The following is a 14,945-nucleotide window of genomic DNA, read 5'->3' on the forward strand; positions in this document are numbered from 1 at the left end:
CCCCATGTCTGCAGCCAGGGCTGTGTTTGTGTTTGCTGGAGTGCTGGTATCACCTGTGCCATGTGCTTCGGGGATGCAAGATGAATGGAAGAGGAGGGTACAGTGACAGCTTTTACAGGGTATTCTTGTCCAGAGTGACCTGTAGCCTCCTAGTGACTGTAGCATCAGTTTTGCGTGGACCAGGAATGAGTGCTTCGATGGATGATGAAGTAACTACACCATAACCTACCTTTTAACCACCGCTCTTCTCTGGGATAGTGATACCCATCACTGCTGAGCTGATGTGCTCAGCACCCATGGGTGCTGGAGTGCACTTGGCTGTAGAGCAGAGTGCAGCATGGTAGCTGCAGGCTGACCTCCCATTAATGTAAATATTCCCAAACAACTCGTCTGTTCCCACCAGCTTCTCTCGCCCCCTCTCACCATGTTTAATTTCTGACTAAGCTTTTGATAAATGTTTTGTATAGAGCTCCTAGTTTATCTTAAATAGACCTGCTGCCATCATGGCTAAAATCTAAACCAACACTTGACTTAGGGCTCAAGTGCCAGGTGAACTTGGCAGTTGCTGACACACTGAACGGTCCTGTTTAATGTGCGGACACTGGCTATGAGTTGTGAGGACAGGCTCTCACAGCACATGGGGGGGGGGAGCACAGGTTTTAGGGTGCCTTGAGAGCAGCCTGGGAAGTATCTGGACAAATTTCCTCTCTTGAGGGGCTGGATTCAGACCATGGTTGATGTATTTTCAGAGTTAGACCTGTCTGAAACAGGTTGTTCGGTTAAATGAGTTCCTCCAGCCATACACCAGTTAGCCCCAAGTGGGGTCTGGCCCATGATCCTGCTAAAGTAAGCGGTTCAAGGCAGTGTTTATAGCTAGTAATTTGTCTTAGAGAGTTTTATATATATGTGCGTATGTGCCTATGGGTGTACGTATGCATATATACATACATTCTTGCACAGGAATGTGGCTTCCAATCCTTTTAACTTGCTCAGAAAGTAAACTGGGGAGAAGCTGGCAGTGAGTCGGAGCCGCCTGCCAAGCATCGCAGACCAGAGAAGTGGTAAAACATAAACACTTTGGAGTTTATCCTCAGGATTTATATAGTTTGGCTGCTGGGGCATGGACTCGTGTGGAAGGGGGGTGCTTGTCAGCCCCTGGCTATGCTGCTCCCGCGGCGCTGAGCCCAGCGTCTCCATAGCTGCACTTCCACTCCCGACAGCGTGCAAGCGAGAGGGTAGCACAGGGTTGTCCATCCCTTCCCTCCTGCTCCATCATCCATATGGGGTAGGTTTCAGATGATGGCAGCAGGACAGGTCTGCTTTCCCCCTCCCCTGCACTAAAGTAAAAGCAGACCTCCTTGATGCTTAATCAGATTTGAATGTGGTTTTTGGCGTGGCTTTAAAGAGACTGGCAGTGAATAGCTGAGTTTGATGCCATTTATTAAAAACCTCTGGTAAAATTTGTCTCGGAAAGCCTTTGTGAGAGCTGGCAAACGCACAAGGGTTTGATGCAGTTAATGTATTTTAATCTTCACACCCACCCCCCCTTCTTTTCTTTCACTAATTGTAGGGCTCTCAGCTGTCTGACGCCTATCTCCGGGGGACGGCAGGCTCTGCAGGGACTTCTGCGTAAACATGGGCTTAATAAGGTTGCAGTGGCAGGGAAAAGTGAGCATCCTCTTCGGGGAGGACGGCTGGGATGGGCAGAGTGGAGTGCCAGGGCCTGAGTACAGCGCCAGGTTCTGCCATGGGGGCATAGGGTGACCTTGACCGTGTTAATTAACCTCCTGGTGCAGCCTTGTCTTCCTGTGAGGAACAAGACGGATGCATGGGGGAAGCAAAAATGCCCCTTTTCCATGTAGCTGGGCAAGTGCAAAGTGTTGGTGTTGGACCTTCTCCACAGCTGGCTCCTGGGAAGGGCTCCCCAGGCTTTCAGATTGAGGGTAATAGACATCCAGTCTTTTCTCATTGACCTTATCCCTCGCTTACTTGATGCATTCACCTTCCTTGGATCCAGAGGTCCTTACAAGCCCGTTTCATGCTTCTAACCCATGTTTGAGATGGGTTGGGACTTCTTGTGGCTTGTGCCCAAAAGTGCTGCACCCCCTCATGGCACAGTGAGTGCTGTCAGGAGCACCATACGTTTGCGTGAGCAACTTGGGCTGTCCCTGCAGCCCAAAGCATGGATCACACCAACAAGCAGCCGGCTCCCTGGCAGCAGTATTTTGGGAAAAGCTCCCATGGGAGCAGCAAATATTGTGGAGCTCAAGGAACAAACAGTTTCCCCCGCAAGCCCATATTTTGGGCTGCACATCGCTCCCGTTCCTGCTGCGTAGAAGAGCTCAGAGCTGTGGCCATGCCCTGGAGCGCTCTACCTGGTTGAGAGACCGAAGTTGGAGTTGGGTTGCATTTAATTTGTGGGGGTTTTTATCTGCCTCATCAAAGAAAAGAAAACCTGGCCTTTTTCTGCCAGCCCTCACTCACGTGAGTTGCAAATTGAGTGAGAGGGAGGCGTGGATGAAGATGAATCCCAGGAGAGAAACAGTCTGAGAGACTCTTAAACAAATGGGAACTGAGCAGCTTTGCTCTTCCCCTGGGGGTTTGGCTGTTAAATAAACTCACCGAGGAGTCTGGCTGCATCTGTGTGTTGGTGCAGAAGTGTGTTCATACGCAGGCTGGGTGTTGCTGGGTGTAAGCCACCCGAATGGCTTACATGTGTATGTGTTGGGTGGTGTGCTCCTTGACATAGCGATGCATGAGCAGCCTTGGCTGGCCTTGATCTCCTTCCAGAGTTTGCATGGGTGGTCGTGCTCAGAGGGAAGCTAATGTGGCCTTTCCCTCTTCTCCTTTCCCTCCCTAGGCTTCCACCTCAGCGGGACAGTAACGGAGCCAGCGACTGCAACAGAACCAGAGGTGACCTACAAGGTGGCCATCAGCTTCGACCGCTGCAAAATCACCTCAGTGACATGCGGCTGCGGGAACAAGGACATTTTTTACTGTGCCCATGTCGTGGCGCTTTCACTGTACAGGATCCGCAAGCCGGACCAGGTCAAACTCCGTCTTCCCATCTCAGAGACCCTTTTCCAGATGAACAGGGACCAGCTCCAGAAGTTTGTTCAGTATTTGATCACGGCACATCACACCGAGGTGCTGCCCACTGCCCAGAAATTGGCTGATGAGATCCTGTCGTCCAACTCGGAGATCAACCAAGTGCATGGTAATTCCTTCTTCCTCCTTGGGTGACTCGGCACTGATTCGCTCCGTGTTTGGGGCTGGGGTGATGGTTTAACACTAACAGTGGTGACCTTTGTTTTGCCATGTTTGTCTGTTGCTGCACAGAGGTGGCAGTGTCAAACTGATATTAACGTATGGGTGCTGTGACCACGTTGGTGTTGGCCATGCATCTCCATTCTGCCCTCTGTTCTTACTTGTGTTTATCTGTCAAACGCTGGCCTCGACAGGCAAGAAAAGGCAGAGCAGACAGGCTGGTGGTGCACAAGACAGCTCAGAATAGGATGGAGAAGACAAGGGTGGAGGAAGGAAGCACATTTAGTCCCCAGCACAGAAGGACGTTGTGCTGGAGATGCAGTGGGGATGTGGCTCCTCTAGTGTGCAGGGACACGTCAGCCCAGCCCTGCATGTGTCTACGTCAGATGTGGCTGAGCTGGTGGTAGATAAAGCTTTAATCTCCATGGGCATTAATTTGTCCATAATAAATGAGTGCCACTGTCCTGACCTACTGTACAAAGGTGGTAGAGATGTGTGCTGGGGCTTTGTGTTTGAAAGACTTCTTCCCTTGGAAGCACTGGCTGGGGGATGGTGCCCATCCCAGCCCTGCTTCAGTTGCCCAGAGGCCCAGGAGGTGTCCCAGGCTCCCTGGGGCTCCCTTCCTCAGCTCAAACCGAGCACCCTGGCTGTGTCTTTCAAGGAGCCCAGGAGCTGAGGTTGCCCTGGGTCTGCAACAATTGAGCCGCTCCCCACTGTGCCTGTCCCACCAGCTGTGGAACGGAGATAATAAACACTTATCTGCCAAGGCAGGGCGTTGTGAGGATTAACACATGCCTCCTAAGTGCTCTGAAGATGAAAAGTCCCATATGCAGCCTAAAATAGGGTCTGAACTGGTTGAATCCACACATAGAGGTGAGGCCAGGGGTCCACCTCCACCACAGGAGTGATGGCAGCTCTGATCTTGGATATTTTCCCGTCCCTCTATCTGGTCATTCCTGCTCCTACCTTGTGAGAGGCTTTTGTCTCCCCCGCTGGCCCACATCTGCTGCGTGTGTGGTTGTGCTCTAAATTACTGGCTTTTGGGGGCGGTTCCTCATTTTTTGTCATTAAAAAAGAATGAGGAGTTGTGGTACTGTGAGAATCTGGTGAGGTCTGTTCCCTCCCTGAGCTGATCCACTGAAGCTGAGGTTGGGCAAGATCCCTTCTTGGCCATTGTTTGAGGCTGCTTTCTCCTAAGCAGATTGAAGAAAAGCCTTTAAGGCTCTGAATATTTATTGCTCTGGAGTCAGCAAAAGGCTGGTGATTGAGTCTTACAAAGATACAGATGTTGGCTCCGGTTCAATATCTGCCTCTTGTTTTTACAAGTGGCTTTAAAAAACTCAGCAAAAGTTCTCTGTCCCGTCACGCTCGTGCAAATTCACCCACTCCAGCGTGTGATTTTGAACCGACAGAGACACTGTTGACTTACCCAGCAGAAGGTAGCACCTATCCCACATCCATGTGGCTGCCTGGCTGGGGGCACAAGTGAGTAAATGCCTGTGCAAGCAGGACAACAGCCTCGTCTCCATCCTAGGGGAGGATCCAGATCAGCCTTAGGATGATGAAAGGGTCTTAAGATGATCTTAAGGTCATCTAAGAATCATAGATGTTGTACCCTGTGAAAAGGAAGGATTAAGAATCCTTCACATTCAGGTTCAGAATGATGATGTCCAGGACTTTGGCTCTCAATCCTGAACAGTGGTTTAAGCTTTGCCCTCCTTGTCCTGCTGATGAAGCACAGCTGCAGTGCAACTGCATCACAGAGCTACTTGAGCAGTGATCTCAGGGTGAGGAGTAAGCCCCGAGTGTGTGGGGCTGCATATAAGAGAGCAGTTTTGGGGTTCCTGCTGAAAGGGATCCAGATTTTTCCCCCATGTTGCCCTTCCCAGTTGTGGTTCATGCAGGATTGCTGATCCTGGGATTTGAAATTCTTCAAGGTACACTTTGCGTAGAGCTTTATGGACTTATGTGCGCATTTCTTGTCTGTGTCTAGTTCAGACCCTTGGGGTCACACCTTTGTTCACCTTGGGGTTAAAGTCAAAGTGGATTTTGGCTGGCCAACCTCTGCAGCCCGAACAGTGACCCAGGGTGTGCATTGGACACCTGAGGTTATTACCCCTTGGAGCAAGAACAGCCTCTCTAGAAATCCTTTCATTTCCCCCCCCATTTCTTACGAGGAGAGGTCTATTGAGCTTCAGATCAGCATTGGGTCTTCCCCACCTGTCTTTTGTCACCCAAAGAGCTGCTCCTTCCACATCGATGGTGAGCATGTGTGACAAAGGAGCTGATTCTGCACCTCGGGAGTGCTCCAGGCTGGCTGGGGAATGCCCCTTGTGCAAAGAGATTGTCTGGTTGTGTAAAATAAGGCTTTTCAGGGCTGCTCCTTCTCCCCCTGCAGAGCCTGAACGGCAAAGAAAATCACAGGCCATTGTCTGGCACGCTCGTCTCAGGGCGTCAGAGCTTTGTTCCTTGCAGGAGTCTGTAGCCGCGGGCTGTGCGCCGCATGCCGATCTTCCCGGCTGCCTTCCTAGAAGGAAATGCAAACTATCCAGTAATGATGGAGCCCTGGAGCGCAGCCAAGGCGCTCGCGTGTTCTCGAAGGATTGAATCCGAGCGCAGCGCTCTAGGTGTGCCTGCCGCTCTGCTCCCCACTTGACCTCTGCCTGCTTAAGTGGGTCACATTTCTGCTCTCATAGCCAGCTGCAAAGGGCAGCGTGCGCACAGCGAGAGCATCTCACGTGTCTGACACCTCTGTGTCTGAAGTGGCAGCTGGAGTAAGGACACCAGGGTGGGTTTCAGTGCTGCTGCGTCCCCTCCCCAAGTGTGTCCCTGCTTGGAGACAAAGCCAGTGGCATGACTGTGTGGCACGGAGCAAGGCTGTCATTGCACCACTGAATGTGACTCGCAGCTGCTTGGCCTTTCGTGCTGGGGTCCTACAGCTAGAGAGCTTGGATCCAACTGCCAGGCCTCCAATGGAGTGAGGAGCATCCCTTGGTAGCCACTGTGGTACCCTGCTCCCTCCACTCTTCCGAGAGCATCAGCTCGGGCTTCCCATTGGTTCGCCCTTGGGACAACCTGACCCTGGGGAAATGCAAGCTGAGAAAGTGGCTTGGGCCACCCGCCATGGTGGGATGTGCTGGGCGTAAGTGCAGCTTTGCCACCGGGGGGGGTTCCATGCTCTGCTGCCATGAAACATGGGAAGAGTGTCTCTGTCTGAGGTGCAGACAAGGAGCAGAGAGTGGTTGCTTCTGTGCAGTGAAGTATTGCAGAGAGGGCCAGGATGTCCTGGAGAAGGCAAGGCTGTGAAAAAGAGCTGGAATGGGAATTGTAGGCGGAGAGGGGACTTCGGGGGCCAAAAGCAAGCAGTGTGGAGGAGGGGGAGCTTAGAAGCACCAATGAGTCCTGATAGCAACGCTGGGTTTGCTGCTCTGACTGCGTGTATCCAACACCCATGTGTGCTCAGGGTCCAAGCCATCCAGCAGACTTGGGGAGTTGCATTCATCTCCTTTTGTGTTGTGGCACAGCTTGTAGGGAATGATTTGAGTTTATTTTAAGAGAAAGACAGGATCAGTGTGGGGCGTGCAGAAGAAAGCTGCTCTGAGAAACATCCTTTGAGCCTGTGATGGGGATGTGTTGGGACTTTGTAGGCAAATGTCAGATTATTCCTGAGGAGCAGTCTGTGGCCAAGGAAGGAGAGGAGGCTGATGGAAACCACTGCAGGGCCACAGACAGTGATCATTAAAATCTTTAATTAGAAGCTTAAAGACAGGAGCCGCTGCTCTGATGACTGTGGGCCCAGAAGATTTGGGGCTTAGAGGTATCAATTGTGTATCCTCAGTGAAGTCTGTCCCTTCCTTCCATGGGTAAGGAACAGGAGGATTTGGCAGCCCTGGTGTTTGCAGCTTGGTAACTCGCCCTGCTTGAGCAGCATGGCAGGGAGAGCTGCTGCCCTCAGCCCAGGAGGTGTGGTCGGGGCAGTCTGCCTGCCCCACGGAAATGCCAGTGGGTCACACAGTGTCTGTGACACTCAGCTGATGCTATCAAAAGGCTTGGGATACTCTTCTCAGCCAGAAGTGAGAAGAGCCACAAAACCTCTGCTGTTTTGCAGTGCAAGAACAGCTCCCTCAGAGGACAAGCCAGTGGAGAGTCAGTGTGAATCACCAAGGGGCCTCTGTGGTCCTGCAGGACCTTCCTCAGAGCTTCCTTGGAGGAGAGGACTCCTGGTGGGAACGGCTGCTCAGGATTTGTTATGGGAAAACCAGATCTGCTTATGCAAAAGCCTTAAGGAACCCTCTGCTTCCTCTTCTCACTTTTATCCCAGATGTATTCTTGACCACCTTAAGCCCTTCTTTCAGGTCCTGGACTAATACTGTCCTTCACTTGTCGGTCCATCTTGCTCTTACGCACAGCAAGTTGGCTGTGTGGAAAGTCCCTGCCTGCTTATCCTGTCACACTGTGCCAGGGCTGATGTTTGAGGAGTCCTCAGGCACTCTTTAACTTTGAGATCATCCCACAACAGCACCAGTAAATCTATTTGAAGTTCTGCCTGCCCACTGGGGATGAGGAGAAGGTCAGGTCTCCAGGGGATTCTTGTTCCTGGTTGCTGAGCTGATGTGAATGTAAGGGAAAATAACGCACCTGAGTGCTGGAAATAAAAGTCTCAGTTGGCAGCTCTTCCCCTTGTCTTGCAGAGCTACTGGGGTTACTGAATTACCCCAGACCATATGTGTGATGCTTGACAAGTTGGCTTATAGCTTGACAAGCTGGACCCAACACTGGTATCAGCTGGACCAGAGAACTCCTGACCATCATGCTGTGGGAGCTGGTCTGGCTTCATTCGCCCCATGGCTGTGAGATGGGTGTGAATCTTCAGGCCGCCCTGGAGGCTCCATCCAACCTGCCTCCCCTTGAAAACGAACCAGGAGCCTTGGCGGAGCTTGACTCCTGGCTTCGCTGCTATTTTTAAGCCCTTGTTGTTAGAGTTCATTTCCTTTCTGGTGCCTGGTTATTTTCTCTCTGAGGTTTTCTGCTGTTTGTTTATTTGCTCATGTCCTTCCCACCCCCTGCCCGGAGCTGTTCCTTCATGTCTGTTTTCTCTCTGGACGCCAGAGAGGCAGCCGGGAGGCATTCAGCAACACCACCACGTGCAGTCATGAGAACTGCTTGTGAACTGCTACCACGATGGCCAGCCCTGCTCCGGGCTCTGTGGCTCAACCAGCTGGCAGAGCCCTCCCCGACACCAGCAACCCTAGGACCAGCATGGCCCGATGCTGAGCAACCAGTGTGCACTGGGCACAGTCAGCTGGGATGACTGTGAGGGAGATACTGAGGTGGCCACCTGCATCTCTGGATTGCTTTTACCATCAGCTCCAGGCACTAGATAATTACCTTATTCCTTTGTGTCACCATTCCTGCTCCAGGTGAGATGCTCTGGGAGTGCTTCCCGTGCTGCCTGCCTGATGTATCTCCCCCTTCTTGGTTTTAGGATCTTGCGTTCAGGATGCGCCAATGCTTTGGCATGACCCATGAGGTCCCACCACCTTCTCAGCCCTGGAAACCTGCTGCTTTCCAGTCCAGGAGCACATTTTGCTTCCTTCATGGTGGGCAGCTAATTTCTAAGCAAAGCATTGAATTTTCCATGCCTGGCTTCATTCTGCTTTCTAATTTGTAGATTTTTCCAGTCCTTATTTCTCAGCCTTTGTATCCGCCTGGATAAGCCTGGCTTGGCTGTCAAACAGTTAAATCCCAAGCCCACAGTGAGGGGGAGGCCTGCTTGGAGTGTGATGGATTGCATTTTTATCTCTGTTTCTACAGCCAATGTAAACGGGCTGGTGAAACACTCTTTCCAGTCAAGATGTGCAATGGTGTTTCCTTAAATCTGAATCCGGCAGGACCAAGATCCAACACATCTGAAACAGGGCTCTCTGGAGCAGGAATGCTGCTGTATGAGAAATGTGTTACGCAGGCACTGGGCTGTTTTACATGCCGTTCCCTGCTCCTTTGGAGCCGAGACATGGAATCACTCATCGGCTGCGTCACAGCATGCTGCTGCCGAAGCCCCCACGGTGTGAACATTGGCAAGGGGAAGTGGACAAATCCTGCCATTAATATTTAAACCCAGCACAAATCCCGTTGTTTGCTCTTAAATGTTTATCCAGCTCCCCGGCGTAATTGGGCAGCCCGTTATCTGCTGGGTTGCGTTGCACATGTGGGAATCTGCTATTACAACCCTCTCCCTGAATCTTTTATAGGAGAGCAGAATGCATTTACAAGCAAATTTAGGTTTTATTTGGAGGCGTGTTGCTAATTTGGCTGCGGCCCGAACCCCAACGTGCGAAGTGCTCAATGTGTTGCGTGGGATGAGGAGGTTTTATTTAGCTGCACACTTCTTTCCTAGCTGCTTGGGCTTTCCATCACTCACGCTATGTGTGAGCGGCGAGCGCTGAGGGTAGCCCTGGGAACCCCAGAGAAGCGCAGCCACATTTTGCATCCTGCTAACTCCGACACCTTTATGTGTCACATCGGCCTCCACGAGGGACCAAGGGTGAGCCGAGCTTCAGTGGGATGTGTCACCCCAGGCATCCACAGCCTCCTGGTCCTTATACATGCAGGCAGGTGACCCTATAGAGGCAGCAAAGGTGGTTTGGCTGATCTGGATAGCTGCAGCTGGGAATGGTGGGCAGGATGGTGGAGAGGAGGATATTAAGGGTGTGATCGTCTGGGATACCTCAGCGATGTGGCCGGATAAGCAGTCAGTGGTAGACAGATTACTCATTGGTTCCTGATAGGGGATAATCACTGGCTTGTCTGCTCTTTATCTGTGAGATAAGGATGGGATTGGAGGAGGGAAGGAAAAGGCACAGAAAAGCTGAGATGACCAGGATGGGCTGTCCCTGACGTTGTGCTCCCTCGTGTCTTATGGAAGGGCTTGGCCACCAGCGCCAGGGGAGCAGGATCAGGGCACATGTGGGGCTGTAAGGTGAAAGCCCTTATGCTCATCCAGGGGCTGTGATTTCCTTTCTGCTGCCTCAGCTCCCGTCCCAATTATGTGGTTGTGTTGCCTATAAATTATTCTGCAGAGGGAGGAGCAGCATCCTGTCCCTTCAGCACGGTGCAGGCTGCGCCTGGAGCTTGCTGGAACCGCTCTTGGGCAGTGACTGTTAGCAGAAATTAGAGGAGTTTTGTAAAGGACATTACGTACAAATTGCTGTATCTTAGCGGGTCAGGAGCATTCTCAGCCTTTGCCAGAGGAGCAAAACCCCTCAGGTTGATGTCCTCTCACTTACAAGCTGAGAAGAGACAGTTGCCCTGCTGAGCAGGCATCCTGGAGCTTGATTTCCATGAATTGTTTGAGCTCCTAGTTGCAGGGAGCTGGGGTGTGCGCAGCATCCAGAGCTTTCTCCAGATGAAAGCAATGTCTGCTCCCAAACCAGATCCCGGTTGAATGGGGAAGACATCATTAAGATTTAATTGGGAATGTGTCAGCTACAGCATCCCTTGGCTGTCTGTGCAGCACCTTGCTTTTGCTGTGCTGACCCCCTTCCTCTCTCGAGAAGGAGATGAGAGAAGCAAACCAAAGTGGAGCGGAGCATCCTCCAGCCGTATCAGTCCCTCCTTGGCACTGGTTTTCCCTGAGGAGTTTCTGCAGAGCAGGACTCAAAAGCAGGGAGCCAAAAAGCTGAGCTTCTGTTCCCTTTTGCACTCCTGACTGCTCGCTGGATCTGTGCTGCTGCCTGCCCCGTGAGCCTGAGAAGCTGGGGCAATGCTGGGAAGTAGGGCAGAGCTCGGGAGGGGAAATGGGAATTGAAAGGGGCAAGGCGAGGGGAGGTGGATTCAAGCTGTTGTTTAAAGCACTTGTGGGGTTTCCTCTGCTGGTTTTTTTGTTCTCTGGAAGATGAAATGCAGGCTCTGAACACAAGTGTGTGTCTGCCAAAGGCCCTGCTCTGGTTACAGTTTGCTCTTTGAAGGATTATTGATCCTTTGCTCTTTCCAGCAGAGAGTCTCTCCCAGACAGGTACACTGATGCACAGGGATGTGTCCCCTGTTCTGAAGCAAATGAGGGGCAGGACAAGGTGTTTAACCCAGAGCTCTGGAGCCCCAGTGCAGTGGTGCCTTTGTTAGCTTGTTCCTAATGTGGGGAAGGGCTTGCAGGAATTGGAGCTTTACTGATGCTTAAACAAACCAGTGATGTGAAGCAGGAGGAGATGAACCCTGGGCAATCCCTGGAGTCAGGAAGCACTCTGGGCACTGCAGCTGCATTGCCTGCACCCCTGGGGCTTTGGCCTGCGCTAGCTCAGCCTCACTTCACGTGGGGTGCAGAGGGAGAAGGGCTGGCATTAACCCTGCAGTCAGGATCCTTCCTGATGGCTGAGCTGTGGAAGGAGAGCATGATGCTGCCAGCTGGGGCTCACTGCCTGGGAACCTGGTTGGTTTTCCCACACCTCAGCTGATAAAATAGAGGTGGGTCCATATATAATAGAGGTAGGTCCACTTCTTGCTGGTGGGACTGCTGCTCTAAACACATTTGTCTCTTTTCTCCTCCCTCCCCATGCCCCCAGGTGCTCCCGACCCCACTGCTGGGGCCAGCATTGATGACGAGAACTGCTGGCACTTGGACGAGGAGCAAGTCCGAGAGCAGGTGAAGCTGTTCCTATCTCAGGGAGGGTACTACGGCTCGGGGAAGCAGCTCAACTCCATGTTTGCCAAGGTGAGGAGGAGCCCGCTGCCCTCTCCCCTCTCCGCTTTTTGTGTCACGTAGCTCACAGCTTGCCGGCTGCCCTGGCAGGGTGCCCATCACAGCTGGGAATCTCTGCTCCAGTGCCTTCTTGCCTGGTCACGGAGCAGGCGGTTGTAATCCAGGCTCTGGGTCAGGCCTGGGTTGTCTCACCCGCTCTCCTGGCAGGTCCTTTCCTCCCTCGCCATGGGCTTGCCGTGATCCCTGTGCGAGGAAGGGCTTTTCCCCATCAGTATGATGGAGGGAAGGCCAACCCTGCAGAGCAAACCGAGACCACGCAGAGGTGGCACCAGCCTGCTGGCTCTTCCCTTTGTTTGCAGAAGGGCCTTGTTTTCATTTTCTTGATTGCTTGGTCCTCGTCACAGCCTACGCTGTGGCTGCTACACAGCTGAATTCCAACCAGCCACGTCACAGCCATTGCATGAGTATTTTAATATATGACTATACTTGGAACTGGATGATCTTAAGGTCCTTTCCAACCCAAACCATTCTGTGATTCTATGATTATACATATATGTATATATTGACAGTCTGGACCCCCATTCTGAGGGAGCCGTGGGTTGCCAGTCAGGTGATGATGTCTTAAACACCTCTGAGGGATCATGGTTTGTCTCACAAAAGACCTTCACTCTGTCCTTTCCAGGTCCGGGAGATGCTGCGCATGAGGGACTCCAACGGGGCCAGGATGCTGACGTTGATAACGGAACAGTTCATGGCTGATCCTCGGCTCTCCCTCTGGAGGCAGCAGGGAACAGGCATAACGGAGAAGTGCCGGCAGCTCTGGGATGAGCTGGGTAAGGGTCACCACGCTGCAGAGAGCAGCAGCAGGGTTACCTGGGCTGCTGGGCCGGCAGACATCATCCCAGAGGCCTTGAGGCTCTTTTTGGGAGGCCCTGAGAGATGGCAGGAGCTTACTCTATCCCCTGCTGGGGAAATACTTGTGGGACAGCTGGATCAGGCTCAAACTACACAGTTCAAGACCTTAAACCAGCCCCTCTCCTGCAAAGGGGTCAAGGATCATCATCCATGTGTAAAACATGGCTGGTCCCATACTTGCAGCAGCCTGATGTTTGGGGTGCTACCCTGAAGCCTTGGCAAGGGAGGACGCAGGAGCTGGTGAGCTCCAAAGGCTGGATGTAGCCTGGACATGGAAGTGCTATTCCTGGAGGAGGAAAGGCAGGTTCTCAAGTCTCATCCAGTCTAACAGATTTCTGCCTGCGCTGGTGCACGTTTCCAGGGTAAGGGGCTAGGATGGCCAGCACAGGGCCTGGCTTGAGGGGAAATGCAGTTCTGGGTAGTTCTAGCTAAGCACCTTAGACACCGGCTCAGCTGGCTGACACTGTAATACCATTAGAATGAAACATTCAGATGACGTAGGCCCAGGGAGGCTGGTTGTGTGGTGGAGTTAACCCAGCAGTTCTGCTAACTTGGGCTAACACATCTTGTTATGGCTATGACTTGTGCCATAGTGAATTTGAGCTTCTGTGCTGCCTGCTGGTAAGAGGTGCTGCGTAAAGACAAGGGCTCATGGGTTGGGACCAAAGGGATGTTGTAGAGCTGGAAGAAGTATGAAGGTGGTCCAGGGTCTTGAGCAGCTGAAACTGCAGCTGGGATCTCAGATCCTCCTACCAAGTGCCCAATGAAGGCAGACATAGCTGTGAGACTGGAGAGTCTGGCCAAACAATGCAGACAAGGGCCGGGCAGGGGTTCGATGTCTTGCTTCTGTGTGAAGTTCTCTGGATGGAAATAACCATACCAGCTCTGGAGAGCTCATCTGTGCTTGCTTGCCAAGAAGATATTTCCAGGATTTTGGGATGCTGCAGCTAGACATTTGGATATGCGAGAATCCTGAAGGCATGGCCAAATCCACCGAGCCAGACTTTCCACATAGAAGAAAGCAAACACATCGGTGAAACGTGGATGGATGGGCGTCAGGGCAGGCCTGGACACAGGAAACCATTCACCCAAATTATTTCGTCAAGTTTCAAACCCACCATCCAAGCCGAGAGCCCTCCCTCCCTGCACACAGGAGGCAGGAGTGGTTGGGTTTCAGTCTCAGCCATGCAAGGACCACGTTGATGTGAGCGGTTTTGGTTGACAGAGTGGGAGGAGGTGACAGCACGTCCCCGTCAGCAGATGGCAAGGTGGCCAAGGAACGTCAGGGCTCTACCAAGGCTGGATCAGTGTGACAGCAGGTGAAGCATGGTGCCAGCCAATGCACGTCAGAGCAACCGGCTCGCCTGGCACAGGAAAGTCATGCAGGAGGGTCTGGTTATTTTCATGCTGAAGAGAAGCCCCTGCAGAGGACACTGTGATAGTCCAAGAAGCAGCTTCAGGGCAGGATGTGCATGGACTAGACTCAAAAGTAGGGATTATTCCCCCCATTTTACAGAAGCCTTTTGGATTTAGCCTTGAGCAGTATTTGCTGCAGGTGCAAAGCACCTCTCTGAATCATAGAATAGTTTGGGTTGGAAGGGACCTTCAAAGCTCATCTAGTCCCCCCCCCCGCAATGAGCAGGAACAGCTTCAACTAGATCAGGTTGCTCAGAACCACATCCAGCCTGGCCTTGAATGTCTCCAGGGATGGGGCATCCACCACCTCTCTGGGCAGCCGGTGCCAGTGTTTTACCACCCTCATTGTAAAGAATTCATCCTTGTCCAGCCTGAATCTCCTCTTTTAGTTTAAAACCATCACTCTCATCATATCGCAACAGGCTCTGCTAAAAAGTCTCTCCCCATCTTTCTTATAGGCCCCCATTAAGTACTGAAAGGCTGCAGTAAGCTCTCCCCAGAGTCTTCATTTCTCCAGGCTGAACAACCCCAACTCTTCCAGCCTTTCCTCATAGGAGAGGTGCTCCATTCCTCTGATCATTTTCATGGCCTCCTCTGGACCCTCTCCAGCAGCTCCATGTCTTTCCTGTACTGAGGACTCCAGAGCTGGATG

General features: G+C 52.2%; 1 protein-coding gene across 1 annotated transcript in view; it reads left to right on the forward strand.

Annotated features, from left to right (window-relative positions):
• The window catches only part of ZSWIM5 (zinc finger SWIM-type containing 5), a gene marked incomplete at its 5' end in the record, with an annotated part of 99,335 nt that overhangs the window by 66,690 nt on the left and 17,700 nt on the right, over positions 1-14,945 (forward strand). Inside the window, 3 exons of the mRNA XM_080622352.1 lie at positions 2,861-3,217; positions 11,826-11,974; positions 12,645-12,795. Coding sequence (XP_080478478.1) covers positions 2,861-3,217; positions 11,826-11,974; positions 12,645-12,795 — 657 coding nt within the window. The remainder of the gene's footprint in view (positions 1-2,860; positions 3,218-11,825; positions 11,975-12,644; positions 12,796-14,945) is intronic.

The sequence above is a fragment of the Psittacula echo genome, assembly GCF_963264785.1.
Source record: "Psittacula echo genome assembly, chromosome: 7".
NCBI lineage: Eukaryota > Metazoa > Chordata > Aves > Psittaciformes > Psittacidae > Psittacula > Psittacula echo.